Genomic DNA, 18,394 nt, shown 5'->3' with positions numbered 1-18,394 from the left:
TTCCAGCTACTCCAGCCTGGCCCAGCAGGGGGCATGATGGGGAGCAGGTCAGGGCACTGGCCGTGGAGGGAGCTCCCAGCTACTCCAGCCCTGGCCTGGCCCAGCAGTGGGCGCGGAGAGGAGTGGGGTAGGGAAGCTGGCTGTAGGGGGAGCTTCCAGCCATTCCAACCCCAGCAGGGGGCGCTGTGGGGTTTCTGTAAGGAAAATGTTATTCCAAGGAAATTTCCATTACCTGTTTTCATGGCCAGCATTTGGAGCTAGAAGCAGCAGCTGAGGAAGGAAATCATGGCCCTGGCTCCAGCGTCACTGCGAGCTGCCCGTGTGCTAGACAATATTCATGTGCCCCGTTGGTTAGCCGGAAAGAGAGGTGCATGGGTAGCCTACATAGAATCATAGAAGAATCATAGAAGATTAGGGTTGAAAGAGACCTCAGGAGGTCATCTAGTCCAATCCCCTGCTCAAAGCAGGACCAACACCAATTAAATCATCCCAGCCAGGGCCTTGTTAAGCCAGGCCTTAAAAACCTCTAAGGATGGAGATTCCACCACCTCCCTAGGGAACCCATTCCAGTGCTTCACCACCCTCCTAGTGACATAGTGCCCCAGCCCCCTGATCATTTTTGTTGTCCTCCGCTGGACCTTCTCCAATTTGTCCACATCCTTTCTGTAGTGAGGGGCCCAAAACTGGACACAATACTCCAGATGTGGTCTCACCAGTGTTGAATAGAGGGGAGTAGGCACTTTCCTCAATCTGCTGGCAATGTTCCTACTTATACAGCCCAAAATGCTGTTAGCCTTCTTGACTGCAACCAATGGAGCTGTGGCCGGTTGACACCAGCTGGGATCTGGTGCCAGCTCTGATTCTATCCACAGTGACGGGCGCTGGCCTCTCCCGTGCTGCTGCCCAGCGCCAGGGCACTGTTTAGAAACCAGCAGCCGCCAGACACACACTGGCCTGCCTGGCCCTGTGCTGCCAGCACGCTGCACCACACTGCCCCCATGCCCAGAAACCACCCCCCACAGTCCCCTATGCCCAGCAATCCCCCAACCCGGAGATCTCTCCAAGACCACCCACCACAACTGCACAGAGACCTGCACGCCACCACCCTCCGCCCAGCGCCTCTCTGTCCACAGACCCCCGCTCTGCCCTGTGCCCCCCCGACCCCCGCACTGCCTCGTGCCCTAAAACACACACATTGGTTATTATTTGAATAAAATTGAGTTGAATTTTGTGTCATTTCGTCTTTGTTTGGTTTTTTTTTTTACTTTTTTTTAGTAAATTATAAAAACGTTTGAGATTACAGCTTTATTTCTGAAACTTTCGCTAACACGACTACATACTTAAACTCCAAGACAGGGCGCCAAAATAAAAGTTTGCCCAGGACACCTTTTTCCCCTAAGGCTGGCCCTGGCCGTTCCAACCGTGGAGACAGGCAGACGCTGTCTGAGACAAGCAACCCGAGTCACTGCCATACTCACCGACACAGAGCCCAGAGAGAGTCTCAGTCAGGAAAGGGGGACCGGCACAAGCAGCGTGGCCTCCTGAAGTCTGCTCTGAATATCAGTCGCTCCTTGTTGGGTATTTAAATAGTGGAGCTGGGGAAATTCCTGGCAGCCCATTGCTATGGGGGGAAGCACGGGGGGTTACAAATAATATGAAAGGAAATGTTCCCAAACATTGGATCCTGCCTGCCAGTGACTATAGTTTCCATCAGACACAGTTCTCACCACTTTGGCCTCAGGACACAATCATGTCGAAACCTCTGCTGTGTCTCATATGTGTAACACCTAGGAAGTGGTTTTAGCAGGGGCTGCTCCAGGCACCAATGCAGCAAGTGCGTGCCTGGGGGGCACCCTGCCAGTCGCTGTGAGAATAAAAGAAAGTTATGGTTTTTGTCAAGTATCGGGGTAGCTGTGTTAGTCTGTATCTACAAAAACAACAAGGAGTCACCTTAAAGACTAACAGATTTATTTGGGCATAAGCTTTCATGGGTAAAAACCTCACTTCTTCAGATGCCCAAATAAATCTGTTAGTCTTTAAGGTGCCACCGGACTCCTTGTTGTTTATGTTTTTTGTTGCATGCCTGCGGGAGGTCTGCCGGTCCCGCAGCTTCGGCAGCAATTCGGTGGTGGGTATGCCGAAGGCGCGGGACTGGCGGACCTCCCGCAGGCATGCCACTGAATCCGCATTACCAGCGGACCTCCCACAGGTATGCCGCCGAAGGCTGCCTGACTGCCGTGCTTGGGGTGACAAAATACATAGAGCTGCCCCTGGGTTTTAGCCCATCATGACCGATTTCCTGTAACCAAGGTGGAAGGCAAAACAAAGACGGAGTCACCTGCAGTTTGCTTTAGTCCTCGACCCCCACGCACAGGCAGCCTCGGAGGGACCTGCTGCTTCTCACCATGGAGCTGTCAGACCCGTCAATGGCTGGGGGTTAAACGGCCTGTGACCACAGCGTATCCTGTGGTAACTGAACCCTTCCGCCAGGTGGGATCGGCAGCAACAAGGGCCGGGTTCCGTATCCAGGGGTCCCTCTTAACAACGCAGCGCAGAGCCGGCTCGAGCCCCCACCCCGGGGGAGGGCTGTGCAGAAGGTGACATTGGTCTCTCCATAGATAATACTAGCCAGGGAGAAGCATAATCTGGTGATTAGAGCTGCAGAGGCTGGGAGCCAGGACTCCTGGGTTCTATCCTCAGCTCTGGGAGGGGAATGGGGTCTAGTGGTTAGAGCTAATGGGGTTGAAAGCCTGGAATGCTGGGTTCTCTCCCTGCCTTTGCCACTGACTGTTGGGGTGACTGAGTCACTCAGTTCACAGCCTTTGTGCCTCCATTTTTCCATCTACAAAATAAATTGTGATGCTTGTTTATAACTGCGGCCAGGTTCTCTGGGGTCCCGGGGCAGTGCGGGATGGGGAACTGCGGCTGGGATCTCTGGGTAGCCGGGGACGAGAGCCTGGGCAGCAGCCAGGATCTGTACCCCAACTCTGTTTTCCTTTCAGGGCTCATCACAGCTGACTTGCCCCTCACCGCTCGGTTTGGGGGGGGCATCACCCTGAGCTGCCGCTTCCCGTGGTGACATTTCTAAGTGTCTAAGTCCCGTGATGAAATTTTCAAAAGTGTATGGATCCACTGGCCAGGGCCGGCTGCAGGCACCAGCCGAGCAAGCCGGTGCTTGGGGCGGCAGCTTGTAGGAGGCGGCATTCCGCCCAATCCTAGGGCGGCACGGCCACTTTTTTTTTTTGTTCCGCTCCGGCCGCCCCCCTTCTCTCTCTCCCCCTGCTCCCTTCCCCTCCCCCCACATCTGCAGCGTAGGAGTCCCCTGCACCCTGGCTCCGGCCGCCCCGTCGGTTTTTATTGGGTTTTTTTTTGCTTGGGGGCGGCCAAAAAGCCAGAGCCGGCCCTGCCACTGGCCTTGCTTCAGAAAGACCCAGTGTGGATAGCTTTGAGGAAATTTCAGATGGAATAAAAATTATTAGGGAATTTAACTAGTCCTATGATCTTGACCAGCTTGTTGGGGAGACAGTGTTGTTGGAACACAAATGTCTCCAGGCTGATTGATTCATGGAGAAAGTGAAAAAGGAAGTGTTGTTTACTCCTTCACATAACACACTGACCAGGGATTATTAATGAAATTAATAGACAGCAAGTTTAAAACAAACAAAAGGAAATACTTCTTCAAACAATACATAGTCAACCTGTGGAACTCTTTGCCAGGGGATGTTGTAAAGGCCAAAAGTATAACTGGGTTCAAAAAAAGAACTAGATCAGTTGCTGAAGGATAGGTCCATCAATGGCTATTAGCCAGGATGAGCAGGGATGCAACCCCATGCTCTGAAGTGTCCCTAGCCTCTGTTTGCCAGAAGCTGGGAATGGGCGACAAGGGATGGATCACTTGATGATTACCTGTTAGGTTCACTCCCTCTGGGGTACTTGGCATTGGCCACTGTGGGAAGACAGGATACTGGGCTAGATGGACCTTTGGACTGACCGACTATGGACGTTCTTATGGTCTAAGATTCTGCAGTCTAAGAAATCAAGTTGTGTAATGTTGCAACTTTCCAGCTGCATATTTAAACTTTGATCGAACTTCTCCGTCTGTGCCCGGAACACTGCAGGCTCAACTGGAGATGCAGACCGGCTCTCCAGTGTGACACTGTACGAGGGCCGGCTCCACGCACCAGCCCACGAAGCATGTGCTTGGGGCGGCACGGTGAGGCGCTCCGGCCCCAGAGCAGGGCCGCGACTGGGCTCTGGCCGCCGGGGAGAGCAGAGCCGCGGCGGGCTCGCCGCCCTCCCCCCGGCACTCCGGCTGGTTGGGGATTGTGGCCCGTGGCCGGGCTCGGCGACCTCCCCTGCCACGCTGGTGGATGGGGGAGGGCAGGGCGGCGGGTGGCTTTTTTGCCGCCCAGAGCCAGCCCTGCACTGCACCCCATATTCTTCATAGTTATATTAGTATGATCAAATTTTTTGAAATCCCATGACCGTGAAAATGACCAACCGCCCCCCAAAAGCTGGAGCCAGCTGTGCAGGGTGGGACTAGGGTGACCAGAGAGCAAGTGTGAAAAATCGGGACGGGGGTGGGGGGTAATAGAAGCCTATATAAGAACAAACCCCAAATATCGGGACTGTCCCTATAAAATCGGGACATCTGGTCACCCTAGGTGGGACAGATGCTGGGCACGGAGGGCTAGAGGCAGGAGCTCGCTGGGCACAGCTGGGAGCGGGGCAGAGGCGCGGACCCATCCGCCCTGCAGCACGAGGCGGGCGCTCCGCACCGCGCTGCCAAGCGGAAGTTCCGCGGGGCTCGCCCAGGCCGGGCCCCTGGGAGGGGAGAAGCTGGCTCCGCCCCCACGCCCCGCCCCTGGGGCGGAGTCAAGGCGAGCCCCGCCCACCCGCGGGTCGCGATCCAGCCTGGAGGAGACGCTACTTGGCGCCTTGCAAACTAACCAGCCGAGGGGCGGGGCACGCTGTGTGGGCGGGGCCAGGAAGGGGCGGGGCAGCAGCTTGGAACGCTCGGGGCCTGGGCTCCGACAAATGGGGGGAAAGTCCCCGCCCCACTTCTGCGTAGGAGACTGACAAGGCCCAGGAATCACGTGTTCCGCGCAAAGGCCAATGGGAGCTCCGTTCACCGAGACCCGCCCCAAGCCACGCCCCCTTCCTGCCTAGGAACGCGCCGGCCGCCCCAGCGTTCCCGCGCGCCCTTGTGGCACGTCATAAACGCGCGCCGGAAATGGCGCGGGGCTAATCCCTCAGCGGCGCCTTTAGCGTCCCGCGCCGGAAGGTGCTTTACGTCATTGGCGTCCCGCCGGAAGCGGGTGTATCGGGACGCAGCGCGCTGCGGCGGAGGCTGAGCCCGGACCCCGCACCCCGCCATGGCGGCTCCGCCCGCCCCGCCCCCCGCCGGGGGGACCCCAGCCCCAGGACCCGGCCCCGCGGGGGGGCCCAAGAGTGGGGAGGAGCGACTGAAAGAGATGGAGGCGGAGATGGCGCTGTGAGCGCGGGGGGGGGACCGGGGGGAGGGGGGGATTTGTGGGCAGACCAGGGTAAAGGGGCGAGGCCTGTGGGTGGGGAGACTTGGGGGAGGGGTTGCGGGGAGCTGGGCTGGGACAAAAGGCCGGGGGAGCCCGGGAAGGGGGTTTGGAGTCGGGGGGTGGGTGACCGGGGGTGGCAGGAAGCGGATGGGGTATCGGGGGGGGTGCAGGAGGGTTCAGCTGAGGAATTAGGGCCGGCGGTGGTGGGCCTGTGATGAGCCGAGCCCAGGACAGAGGGGTGGGAGACCTGGCGCAGAAAGGGGCTGTAGGTCAGTAAAGACTTGGGGGGGGGGGTGGGTCCTGGAGGGAGATTGATGGGCAAAGGGATGGGAACTTTTTAGAGGGTTCAGGGAGTGGGGAGCAACTGGAATCCTTGGGGTGTCTGAGGGTGACAGGGAGCCCTTGGGAGGGAACGGGGAGCTGGGTGGAAGAAGGCCTTGGGTGGGCAGATACCAGGGCAAAGCAGTGAAAGTCCCTGCATTGAAGGAGGGGTGGGCCTTGTGGCAGAACGGGGACCTGAGGAACTGGGACCTGTGGGGGGCCCTCAAGGCAACGGCATGGAAAACTCTGGATGGTGGCAGGGAGGCCTCAATGTGCTTCCATTTGTCATTCCTCGCTCTGTACAGGTTTGAGCAGGAGGTGCTGGGGGCCCCTGTCTCCCTGTCCTCTGGGGCCCCGGTGGTGGAGGCCGTCCCGGTAGCTCTGGCAGTGCCGGCCGTGTCCACGGTGCCCCCTGTCCCAGTGATCCGGCCCATCATCGCCACTAACACCTACCAGCAGGTGAGGCATCGGCTTATCCCTCACCATAGGGCATGAGCAGCGTGTGGGTGATGCTGGGTGCCGCTGCAGTTCATTGGCCCAGAAACGCAGTGAGGGAATGTAGTTTGGTGGCAGCTGAGTGGTTAAAACCAGAGATGCCCTGGGCACGTACTGGCCACAGCCCGGACTTGGGCTCTCTGTGACTGCACTCCCCCGCCGCCCCTCCCCCAATCAACACCCTGCCATCTCTGCTGTGTGTCCATCTGCCTGTCTCATTAGGGGACAGTGTTGGCACTCATCACTAGGGCGTGAGTTGTCCATCCCTCCCGGTTACTAGATGAAATATTCACAACCAAGCTACCTTTGCCCCCAGGTTAATAGATCAACATAGTGAGGTCCCTAATAGACCTCAGGGGTCTCTGGCTACTGTCCCTTATTGGCTTTTAGGGAGCTGTACGTGGGTAGGATGCTTTTTGGGTGGTGGAGCAGATTATGGTGGAAATATTAAATGCAAAGCACCTCTCTCCACTGTGACAGTCCCTTATTTGTGTTGGGGTAGCTCCTGGGGCCCTAGTCATCTTAGGCTGGGAAGGGTTCCATTTTTGTTGTTAAACATCGATTTCACTGTGCACTTGCAAATGCTGAAAAAATATTTCCTTCCATGATGATTAAAATTTACATGCTGCTTCAAAACGTACTAGTTTGATTTAAGGATATTTACTTTGTATATTTTGACATGTGATGTTGGCAATTTGTTTTAATGGTTATAAACTCTTAGAATCTCAACATCTGCTGTCATTAAATTATTGTCTGTCCTCCCCCAATAACATCCCACAACAGTGAAAATTTAAATGGTTAGAAATTGGTGAAAAAAATCGTAGACATCAATATTAGCCTCTGAAATTATTTTAAAAAATTCTGCCAAGTGTCCTTATAGACCAGGGCTCCCTGCTTGGTGCTGTACAAACACACAGTGAAAAAGACATTCCTTCCCCTGGGGATTTTACAATTATGCCTTGTTTATGCCTGGAACTATTTAGGAATAGTTGATCCTAATTATCTTCATGTGGGAACACTCCTATCGGAATAAGGTCAGCCACATAGGGAGTTAATCAGGAATAGCTATTGCACTTTAAATTCACACCCTACCTCAGTGGTTTTCAACCTGTGGTCCAAAGACCCCTGGGGGGGGTCTACAGACTGTCTAAAATTTCAAAAGGGGTCTGTGCCGCCAACATTTTTAGGGGATCACAAATGAAAAAAGGTTGAAAACCACTGCCCTCCCTTATTTTAGGCTTGTCTACACTGAGAAGTTAATTCAGATTAAGGGTGTCTTGTTTCTGTTTAGCTTAACCCGAACAAACTCTCACCAGGGCAGTAGCAGATTGTACATCTCTTGATGTCTACAAAGCCAGACTGTATGCCTTACTGGAGGAAGCTTTAGTCAAACCCACGTGATTGGGCTCAGAACAGTTAGAAATTGGTGAAAAAAATCGTAGACATCAATATTAGCCTCTGAAATTATTTTAAAAAATTCTGCCAAGTGTCCTTATAGACCAGGGCTCCCTGCTTGGTGCTGTACAAACACACAGTGAAAAAGACATTCCTTCCCCTGGGGATTTTACAATTATGCCTTGTTTATGCCTGGTGGCTCAAATTTTCTGGCCTGTGTTATACAGGAGGTCAGACTTGATGATCTAATGCTCCCTTCTGGCCTTGGAATCTACGAAAACTGCTCTGCATGAAAAGCAGTTACCATGTCCTTCCCCTGGCTGGCTGTGGTCTAAATCCCAGGTTGGCAGGGACGTGGTGGGTCACAGACGGAATGTAGCTGGGATCCCGTTCCCTAATGGGCTGTTCCCAGAGGGGCCTCTGGCTCTCCATTTGCTCTCATTTCTGTGCGGTGTCGTCCGTCTCCCCTGCCTGTCTGTGCTGATGGGTGTGGTGGTGTTAGAGGCCAGTGGTGTGACTGAGCTAAAACTAAATTAACCCTGCACTCCTATGCCAGGCTTGTGGGTCTCACTGCCTCAGCTGCCCTGTCAAATCTCACTGCTCGGCCTCTTTCCTGGTCCTGCTGTGCCCTTTAACTAGCTGGACCTTTCTGCAGCTGCGCAGATGTTTCCTGGGGTGGTGGGGGGCTCTGTTACCTGAGGCCCGTTTGCCTCTGGACAGATGTTTCAGGGCAGGGGGTGTGAGGAGTGTGGTATTCCTTCTGCACTGGCCCATGAGCCTCTCCCACGGGGTATTATAGAGGTCTGCATTGATTCATGTTTCCGTTCTGCTCCAGGTCCAGCAGAGCTTAGAAGCCCGAGCGGCTGCCGCAGCCACCGTCGTGGCCCCCATTGTGGCACCCCCGGTACCGTTCGTGGGACCAGGTACATAGCGTGTCTCGGTGGCCTAGTGTCTGACTGCACGTGGCGCGTCTGTGATTCCAAAGCAATGTGTCTGTTCTTTCTCTTTGAGTGAACTTCAGCGCTGGCGAGAGGTGCCGGATCGACAGCCCCGAGAACCGAAGCCCCCTCTTCATCCGCAGGGCAGGTACAGCGACAGGACAAGAGTCCCCCCCCCCCCCCCCCATACCTCACCACCTGGAGGGGGGGCTCGGCCAGCCCGCGGCTCCTCTGCCACGGCTGCCGATGTGCTATTTGTGCCAGCTGAGTGTTGGGTTGGTTTGTTTGCAGGCATCGATATAGCTAGGAACTGACAGGAGACCCAGTAACTCCATTTCATACATGGGGCTACTGAACAAGCATCTTCTGGGGAGCAGCTTTATCATATATAGCAATAAGCCCATCTAACCCGATATCCTGCCGCCCTGGATCAGAACCGTGGCCCCGTCTAATGTGGCATCCTCCCTGCTGTCTAGATCAAACCAGTAGGTCCTTCTAGTGAGGTATCCCGTCTACTCGGTCTCTTGACAAGTGGCCTACGCCAGTTGCTTTAGAGCAGGGGTAGGCAACCTATGGCACGCGTGCCGAAGGCAGCACGCAAGTTGATTTTCAGCGGCACTCACACTGTCCGGGTCGTGGCCACCGAGCCGGGGGGCTCTGCATTTTAATTTAATTTTAAATGAAGCTTCTTAAAACATTTTAAAAACCTTACTTAATTTACATACAACAATAGTTGAGTTATATATTATAGACTTATAGAAAGATACCTTCTAAAATCGTTAAAATTTATTACTGGCACACGAAATCTTAAATTAGCGTGAATAAATGAAGACTCGGCACACCTCTTCTGAAAGGTTGCCGACCCCTGCTTTAGAGGCTGGTGCAAGGTGCACCCCCTAGTGGACAGTTATGGAATAATCCCTCAGGCAAAGTTTCTTCCTAACTCTAAAGAAGCCTAACATGCTTTATAAATGCTGTACACCACCCCAGAGGCAGCTGCATCTTAGCTCTGCACTATATAGGATCCCAAAGCCCTTTAGTGGCTGCATATACAGTAATCATTCACTCAGTGGTGAGATGCAGCTGCCTGTATAAACTGCTGTGCCCCACCCTAGAGGCAGCTGCATCTCATCACTGAGGGAATGATTACTGTATATGCAGCCACTAAAGGGCTTCGGGATCCTTCAGCTGCAAAGGTGTAGAGAAGATGTTGTATTTGTTCTGTCGTATTTCTGTTGTCTGCTGATATCACAAGACGGGGTGAGAATGAGTCCAGTTGAGCCAGGAGTCGGCTGTGACTCAGTTTGCCTCATGTTGAAACGTGTGTGGATACCTGCTCTCCAGTCATGCTTGGGGGAGACGACTCCGGCTCCCATCTTCCTTCACCCCAGATGCCTGATGTAACTCATGTGATCGCTGTACAGAATCGGGATGGGTGTGGGCGGATATTAACAAGGCCCCTCCTCCAAAGGCAGCTGTCTAATCAGCCAGGATGCAATTTCCTCAGCGTAACGTGATTCCTGTGCATTGCTGCTCTACAGCCTGGCATCTAGAAGGGATTTTCCCCTAATGATCAATCCCAGAGCTAGAACGCGTGGTGTGTTTGTAATACAGTAGCACCCCCAGCTGAGTTGTGCCGGGCGCTGCTCAGACGCAGCGAGACACAGTCCCTGCTCCAGCTGAGATCAGGGTCCTATTGTGCCAGGCACTGCCCAAACACAGCCAGAGACGGACCCTGCCCCAAGTGGGATCAGGGCCCTGTCATGCCGGGCGCTGCCCAGACACAGCGAGAGACAGTCCCTGCCCCAGCTGAGATCAGGGCCCTGTCAGGCCAGGCGCTGCCCAGACACACAGCAAGAGACAGGCCCTGCCCCAGCTGAGATCAGGGCCCTATCATGCCAGGCGCTGCCCAGACACACAGCGAGAGACAGGCCCTGCCCCAGCTGAGATCAGGGTCCTGTCATGCCAGGCACTGCCCAGACACAGTGAGGGACAGTCCCTGCCCCGAAAAGCTCTTGATATAATTAGACAAGGCAAAGGAAGGACCATTCTGGTTTTTCAGGTGAGGAAACTGAGACACTGAGAGTCAAAGTAACTTGTCCGCAGTCACACAGGGCATGTGCGGCAGGGCTGGGAATTGAACCCAGCATTTGCAAGACCCAGCCTGGTGCCTTAATGTAAAATTGTCCTTCTCGCCCTCTGCAGTTGTCCCTCCACAGAGGCCTCCGATCCTTCGACCAGCCTTTGTGCCTCATGTCCTGCAGAGATCTGGTAAGCTTCCCCCCGCCAGCCCCGTCTTTACCCTAGTCTGACATGCCTGTATCCTCGCAGTGCTCTCCCTTTCAATCAGGAGACACCGAGTCTAAAATCGTATTTCAATAAAAATTCCCTCCCAAGTTTTCCTGATAACTTTCCTGATACCAGGGGGACGAGGTGGACGAGGCTTTCTTCTGGCAACTAGCAGAAGTTGCTAGATCACAGGCCCTGGTTCTCATGGGAGACTTTAATCACTCTGATATCTGCTGGGAGAGCAATACAGCGGTGCACAGGCAATCCAGGAAATTTTTGGAAAGTGTAGGGGACAATTTCCTGGTGCAAGTGCTGGAGGAACCAACTAGGGGCAAAGCTTTTCTTGACCTGCTGCTCACAAACAGGGAAGAACTAGTAGGGGAAGCAAAAGTGGATGGGAACCTGGGAGGCAGTGACCATGAGATGGTCGAGTTCAGGATCCTGACACAAGGAAGAAAGGAGAGCAGCAGAATACGGACCTTGGACTTCAGAAAAGCAGACTTTGACTCCCTCAGGGAACAGATGGGCAGGATCCCCTGGGAGAATAACATGAAGGGCAAAGGGGTCCAGGAGAGCTGGCTGTATTTTAAAGAATCCTTATTGAGGTTGCAGGAACAAACCATCCCGATGTGTAGAAAGAATAGTAAATATGGCAGGCGACCAGCTTGGCTAAACAGTGTAATCCTTGCTGATCTTAAACGCAAAAAAGAGGCTTATAAGGAGTGGAAGATTGGACAAATGACCAGGGAGGAGTATAAAAATATTGCTCAGGCGTGCAGGAGTGAAATCAGGAAGGCCAAATCACACTTGGAGTTGCAGTTAGCAAGAGATGTTAAGAGTAACAAGAAGGGTTTCTTCAGGTATGTTAGCAACAAGAAGAAAATCAAGGAAAGAGTGGGCCCCTTACTGAATGAGGGAGGCAACCTAGTGACCGAGGATGTGGAAAAAGCTAATGTACTCAATGATTTTTTTGCCTCTGTCTTCACGCACAAGGTCAGCTCCCAGATTGCTGCACTGGGCAGTACAGCATGGGGAGAAGGTGGCCAACCCTCTGTGGAGAAAGAAGTGGTGCGGGACTATTTAGAAAAACTGGACGTGCACAAGTCCATGGGGCCGGATGCGCTGCATCCGAGGGTGCTAAAGGAGTTGGCGGGTGAGATTGCAGAGCCATTAGCCATTATTTTTGAAAACTCATGGCGATCAGGGGAGGTCCCAGATGACTGGAAAAAGGCTAATGTAGTGCCCATCTTTAAAAAAGGGAAGAAGGAGGATCCGGGGAACTACAGGCCAGTCAGCCTCACCTCAGTCCCTGGAAAAATCATGGAGCAGGTCCTCAAGGAATCAATTATGAAACATTTAGAGGAGAGGAAAGTGATCAGGAACAGTCAGCATGGATTCACGAAGGGGAAGTCGTGCCTGACTAACCTAATTGCCTTCTATGATGAGATAACTGGCTCTGTGGATGAGGGGAAAGCAGTGGATGTGTTATTTCTTGACTTTAGCAAAGCTTTTGATACTGTCTCCCACAGTATTCTTGCCACCAAGTTAAAGAAGTATGGGCTGGATGAATGGACTGTAAGGTGGATAGAAAGCTGGCTAGATCGTCGGGCTCAACGGGTAGTGATCAATGGCTCCATGTCTAGTTGGCAGCCGGTTTCAAGTGGAGTGCCCCAAGGGTCGGTCCTGGGGCCGGTTTTGTTTAATATCTTTATTAATGATCTGGAGGATGGTGTGGACTGCACTCTCAGCAAGTTTGCAGATGACACTAAACTAGGAGGCGTGGTAGATACACTAGAGGGTAGGGATCGGATACAGAGGGACCTAGACAAATTAGAGGATTGGGCAGAAAAAAACCTGATGAGGTTCAACAAGGACAAGTGCAGAGTCCTGCACTTAGGACGGAAGAATCCCATGCACTGCTACAGACTAGGGACCGAATGGCTAGGTAGCAGTTCTGCTGAAAAGGACCTAGGGGTCACAGTGGACGAGAAGCTGGATATGAGTCAACAGTGTGCTCTTGTTGCCAAGAAGGCTAACGGCATTTTGGGCTGTATAAGTAGGGGCATTGCCAGCAGATCGAGGAACGTGATCGTTCCCCTTTATTCGACATTGGTGAGGCCTCATCTGGAATACTGTGTCCAGTTTTGGTCCCCACACTACAAGAAGGATGTGGAAAAATTGGAAAGAGTCCAGCGGAGGGCAACAAAAATGATTAGGGGTCTGGAGCACATGACTTATGAGGAGAGGCTGAGAGAACTGGGATTGTTTAGTCTCCAGAAGAGAAGAATGAGGGGGGGATTTGATAGCAGCCTTCAACTACCTGAAGGGGGGTTCCAAAGAGGATGGAGCTCAGCTGTTCTCAGTGGTGGCAGATGACAGAACAAGGAGCAATGGTCTCAAGTTGCAGTGGGGGAGGTCCAGGTTGGATATCAGGAAAAACTATTTCACTAGGAGGGTGGTGAAACACTGGAATGCGTTACCTAGGGAGGTGGTGGAGTCTCCTTCCTTGGAGGTTTTTAAGGCCCGGCTTGACAAAGCCCTGGCTGGGATGATTTAGCTGGGAATTGGTCCTGCTTTGAGCAGGGGGTTGGACTAGATGACCTCTTGAGGTCCCTTCCAACTCTGATATTCTATGATTCTATGATTCTATGATAAGTGAGGTTCTATAAATCCTGAGGTTGGCAGTTTTTGCTCTATTCTTTGCCAAGGGACAGGGGAGACCAGTTTCACTTCCTGGATTCTCCCCCGCTCAGGGGAAATGCTGAAACCCAAGCAGGAGGGGGAAGCCTGTTTTCTTGGTGACTTTTGCTGTTTGCTTGCTCCTTTCTTTGCACTTCCTAAAGCCTGGGGGTGGGGTGGTTGGTTTCACTTCCTGTTGGGTAAGTTTCACTTCCTGGACTTCCCTCTGTCCTTGAATCAGGGGCTAGTCCCAGAATTGAAGCCATGGGGGAAATCCTATTGTCATAGAAATGGAAAACCTGTTTATCTGTCTTTCTCTTAGCTGGTGCTCCCAGGCCCCTGGCGATGCGTCCACCTCACCACCCAGCCATGGTGGGGCCCCCCATGCCCGGTCCCCAGGGCCCACAGATGATGATGGGGCCCCCCATGCAGAGGCCTCCTGGCCCGCTCATGGGGCCCATAGGGCCGATGAGAACTGGCCCACCGGTGAGTGAGTTTCCTTCAGCAATGGGGTGTGAGGGAGGGACAGGAGCCAATGGGGAGTGGCGGTTGGCTCTCACCTGCCAGGGTGGAGGGCGTCTGTGGCTGTACTGTGGGATCAGATCTGGAGCGAAGCTGGGTTGAGGCTGGTCAGCACTTGGAGGAGAGGCAAACGGGAACGATAGGTGCTACAGGAAGCTGTGTGTGTGGCGGGGGCTCTCCTTTAGCAGTCGGTGCTGGTCACAGCGTGGCACTAGGGGGCGCTGTGCTGCAGGAAGCCAGGTGAGGGCATTCCTCCCAGACACTCAGGGCTGGCCCCAGTATGCCACTAGGGGGCACTGTGCTATAGGGAGCGGGGTGGAGGTGCTCTCCCCTGGCAGTCAAGGCTGTCCCCAGTGTGGCACTAGGGGGCACTGTGCTGCAGGGAGCATGGTGGAGGGCTCAGTAGAGGGGACACTCTCCCCTCAGAGTCAGTGCTGGCTGACCCTGTTACAGGACACTGCATTTGTTGTATGGCTGCTCACCAGCTGCTATGTCTCCCAGAGGCAGCTGCATTTCAGCACTGGGGGTGTCGCCAGCTTCGGGGTGGGGGTGGGGAGGCTGGACAGAGACCGGCCGGGGAGCCATTGTCTGCATTAGCCCCTTTAATGCCCCCGCTGTTGCTGCTGTCTAGGTGGGACCCGGGGTCCCCATTGGCCCGATCACTCCTCTGATGTCGGTTCCCCGCCCCCCCGTCGTGGCAGCTCCGAAAATAAACCCCATGGTGATCCAGGCAGCCCCCACGGTGTACTCCGCGCCGCCGGTGAAAAAGCAGGAGGTATGTGGGGGGGCAGGGGCAGAGCTCTCTGCCACTCAACCTCCATTGGTGCTTGAAAGGAAGGCATTAAATCCCCCGCACCCCAAACACACCTCGGGGAGGCTTCCTTCCTTCCACCACTTTGTGGCTCTGCTCCTGCCCTGAAACATGAGGGTCAAGAGCTCTGATCCTTGGCAGTCTTGTATGGGGTTGTTAAATGTCGAATGCCACTTTAAAACATACCAAGCTGCTTGCCGCAATGTCCCTGTGGCTGGGAGACGTCCTGGAAGGGCTCTGATGCTGGCCAGGTTGGGAGCGAATGCGGGGAGTTGGGTGTGGCTGGTGCCTGCCCCACCGCTGCAGTAGGGGTGGAGGGGTCTTGCGGGACGGACTTTAATGTCCCCCAGGATTCTATCCTTATAGTACCCTTTGGATTTCACCCACTGCATCGATGTTTGGAGGATTAGTGTGGGGGACACGGAGAACTCCCAGTACGTGTCCCAGTGGCAGGGAGTTCCGCAGGTTAACACCAGTGATTTTGTGTTAACCCCATTAACTGCCCCGGTGGCAGGAAGTCCCATGGGCTAGCTCCGGTGTCCTGTTGGTTAATTCCTTTATAATACCCTGTCCTGCCTGGATATTCAGTTAACTCAGGACTTCAGGCTGACCTCCCATGGGATTCATGGGGCAGGGAGTCTCATGGGCTAACACACAGCCCCTCCCCTTGGGCTGGATTAATGAGGTGGGGAGTTCCCCAGGCTAATCCCTCTGCAGTCGCATGGCCCCTGGTGCTAGTCTCCCTGTACCTGCAGGAGGAGCTGCGGGAGCAGCCCCCACCAGTCGTGGTGGAGGAGAAGGAGCCAGGGGGGGTGGAGGAGGCTGTGATCGGCCCCAGCATGCCCGAGGTGGAGCCTGTGATGCCAGAGGCCAGGGTGCTGCCTGCGCTGCGTGGGCCTGAACTGGGGCCCATACGGGGGCGGAGGCCCCGGGGCCCCGAACCCGGATTTGCACCAATGGAGGTAAGGGGACGTCTTTTTCTGGCCGGAGGGGATCGGGGGAGGGGTATATGCAGGAGTGGGGGGACAATAGGAGGGCTGGGGTGGGGGATGTCATGGGGTGGTTGTGGGGGGACACCAAGGGGGAGGGAGTCTGGGCTGTAGTGGGGAGAACCATGGGTGGGGTCTCTCCAGGGACGCCAGAGGTGCCAATGGGTAAGGAGAGTCGTGTGCCAAGGTGGGGGGCTGGAGGGAATGGAGAGCACGGGGATGGCTGCTCCAGGTTCTGCCCTGAGGGATGTTGCTGACCCTTGGCCTCCCCAGCCCGTGGTGGAGCCCGTGGTCGAGGACAAGAAGAAAACGAGGCAGGAAAAGCTGAAGCGCTGCATCCGCACGGCGGCTGGGAGCTGCTGGGAGGACTCCAGCCTGCTGGAGTGGGACTCGGGTGAGTGGGGGGCAGGGTCCTGATCAGCGGGAGTGGGAGGGAATCCCAGGTGGCTGGGATAGGGAGGGGAGGGATTGAACCGGAGTGGGGTGCAGGCGAAGCCCAGGATATTATTGGAGTTAATTTGTGGGACTCCCTGCTGCAGGGGGATGATGTTGAGGGTTGACCTTTGGGACTCCCTGCCCCTGGATATTGCTGGGGGTTGACCTGGCAGGCTCATTCCATGCAGCAGATGCTGAGCTCTGTGGCAGAGGATTGCCATGATCACAGGCAGGGGTCAGGCGGTTCCTATGGCCTTGCCCCACTCTCACACCCCCCCCCCCCCATCCCATCCCAGATGACTTCCGGATTTTCTGCGGGGACCTGGGCAACGAGGTGAACGACGACATCCTGGCCCGGGCCTTCAGCCGCTACCCGTCCTTTCTCAAGGCCAAGGTGATCCGGGACAAGCGCACCGGCAAGACCAAGGGCTACGGGTTCGTCAGCTTCAAGGACCCCAACGACTACGTCCGCGCTATGCGCGAGATGAACGGTGAGGGGTTAGGCTGTTGCGCCACTGACGGGCGGGGGGGCAGGTTACCCCGTCGTGCTCCAATTGGCTTGGCTGCCCTTTGACCCTGCTGCCGCTGCCAGCGTGCATCTTGGGGGGAGGGGAGAGAGTGGGCTGAGGTGGCCCAAAGGTGGCTTGTGGGGGCAGGGCCTGGCGGGCGGGCGATGCAAGCTATGGGGCAGCTCAGCCCCACATAGAGCCCTGGGGATTGGCCTGGGGGCAGCACCCAGCCTGGCAAGGGGAGGGACCTGAGGGTGTGTGAAGAACCCCTCTGCAGAGCAAGGTGCAGCCAGATGTGTCCCCTCCCCCCTGTTCTGGGAGCACCTGCTGCCCCCCATCTACTGACCCCCTGCCCCCATCTGTGCCCCCATCTGTGCCCCCCGGCAGGTAAATACGTGGGCAGCCGCCCCATCAAGCTGCGTAAGAGCATGTGGAAGGATCGCAACATCGATGTGGTGCGCAAGAAGCAGAAAGAGAAGAAGAAACTTGGACTGAGATAGCCGGGGGGGGGTCCTGCCCCCTACTAGCCCAGGCCCCCCCAGCCTAGGGGCCCCAGCTGACGCCAGGCAGACTCAGTCCCCGCCTGCCCTGGGGCTATGATGCTGGGTGGCCAGCCACCACGCCCCCCTTCTGTCTGTCTTGTATGATAGCTCTTGGCCCAGGGCAGCTTCCTCTATGGACTCTCCAGTGCCCCCTCGGGTGCTGCCGGGGGTAGCGGTGCCCATGGGGGGCAGGCATGTGTGTAACGCTCCCCACAGGGCCGGGGGCTCTACCCTAATAAATGTTCATTTTTCTTTTGTATTTACAAGCCCAAGGGCAGGGGTTTCCTCACTGTTTCTCCCTGGGGCGTGCTCCCCAGGCCTGTACCGCCTCCTGCTACAGGGGTGGTTCTCAGGGCTGGGGGTGGGGCTAGAATCTCATTCTTTTCCCTCCAACCCAGGGCAGGGGTGGCGCTCTGGCTGGGGGGCAGAGGGAGAGGGGGTTACTGCCAGCACTGCGGGCACCAAGTTGTTCCCCCACAGATCTGAATAATTCTGATCCATGCCCATCAATCCCACCCTGCAGCCCCCTGCTAGCCCAGCTCTGGACTCTCCCCGCCCCAAGCTCTGCCCGTGCCCCCTAAGCCTGACCCGCAGCCCCTGCTAACCCAGCTCTGCCAGTGCCCCTCAATCCTGACCCACCAATGGAGGCCTGGCTGAGCGCTGGATCTCAGGCAGCCCAGGTATGTGTAATCCAGGGGTGGGCAAACTACAGCCTGCGGGCCGTGTCTGGCCTCTCAGACCCTTTAATCCGGACCTCGAGCTTCCATCGCAGACCAGGGTTGGCGGCTTGTCCTGCTCTACGCAGCTCCCGGCAGCCAGCGGCATGTCCCGCCTCTGGCTCTTACGCGTAGGGGCAGCCAGGGGGTTCCGCACTGGCTCTGCCGTTCCTATTGGCCGGGAACTGCAGCCCCCTGGCCAGTGCCCCCTCCCATACT

General features: G+C 55.5%; 1 protein-coding gene across 1 annotated transcript; it reads left to right on the top strand.

The window, feature by feature from the left end:
* Positions 1 to 5,318: 5,318 nt before the first annotated feature.
* Positions 5,319 to 17,718, top strand: RBM42 (RNA binding motif protein 42). Its single transcript, XM_054011241.1, has 11 exons — positions 5,319 to 5,494; positions 6,161 to 6,314; positions 8,581 to 8,668; positions 8,757 to 8,831; positions 10,889 to 10,954; positions 13,974 to 14,137; positions 14,805 to 14,948; positions 15,740 to 15,946; positions 16,247 to 16,367; positions 16,705 to 16,899; positions 17,305 to 17,718. Exons 1-11 carry the CDS (start codon positions 5,376 to 5,378, stop codon positions 17,415 to 17,417), a joined length of 1,446 nt encoding a protein of 481 aa, XP_053867216.1. The 5' UTR covers positions 5,319 to 5,375; the 3' UTR covers positions 17,418 to 17,718.
* The last annotated feature ends 676 nt before the right edge of the window (positions 17,719 to 18,394 follow it).

This window comes from Malaclemys terrapin, chromosome 21 (genome assembly GCF_027887155.1).
Source record: "Malaclemys terrapin pileata isolate rMalTer1 chromosome 21, rMalTer1.hap1, whole genome shotgun sequence".
Classification (NCBI taxonomy): Eukaryota; Metazoa; Chordata; order Testudines; family Emydidae; genus Malaclemys; species Malaclemys terrapin.
This window is presented reverse-complemented; position numbering and strand designations above follow the sequence as displayed.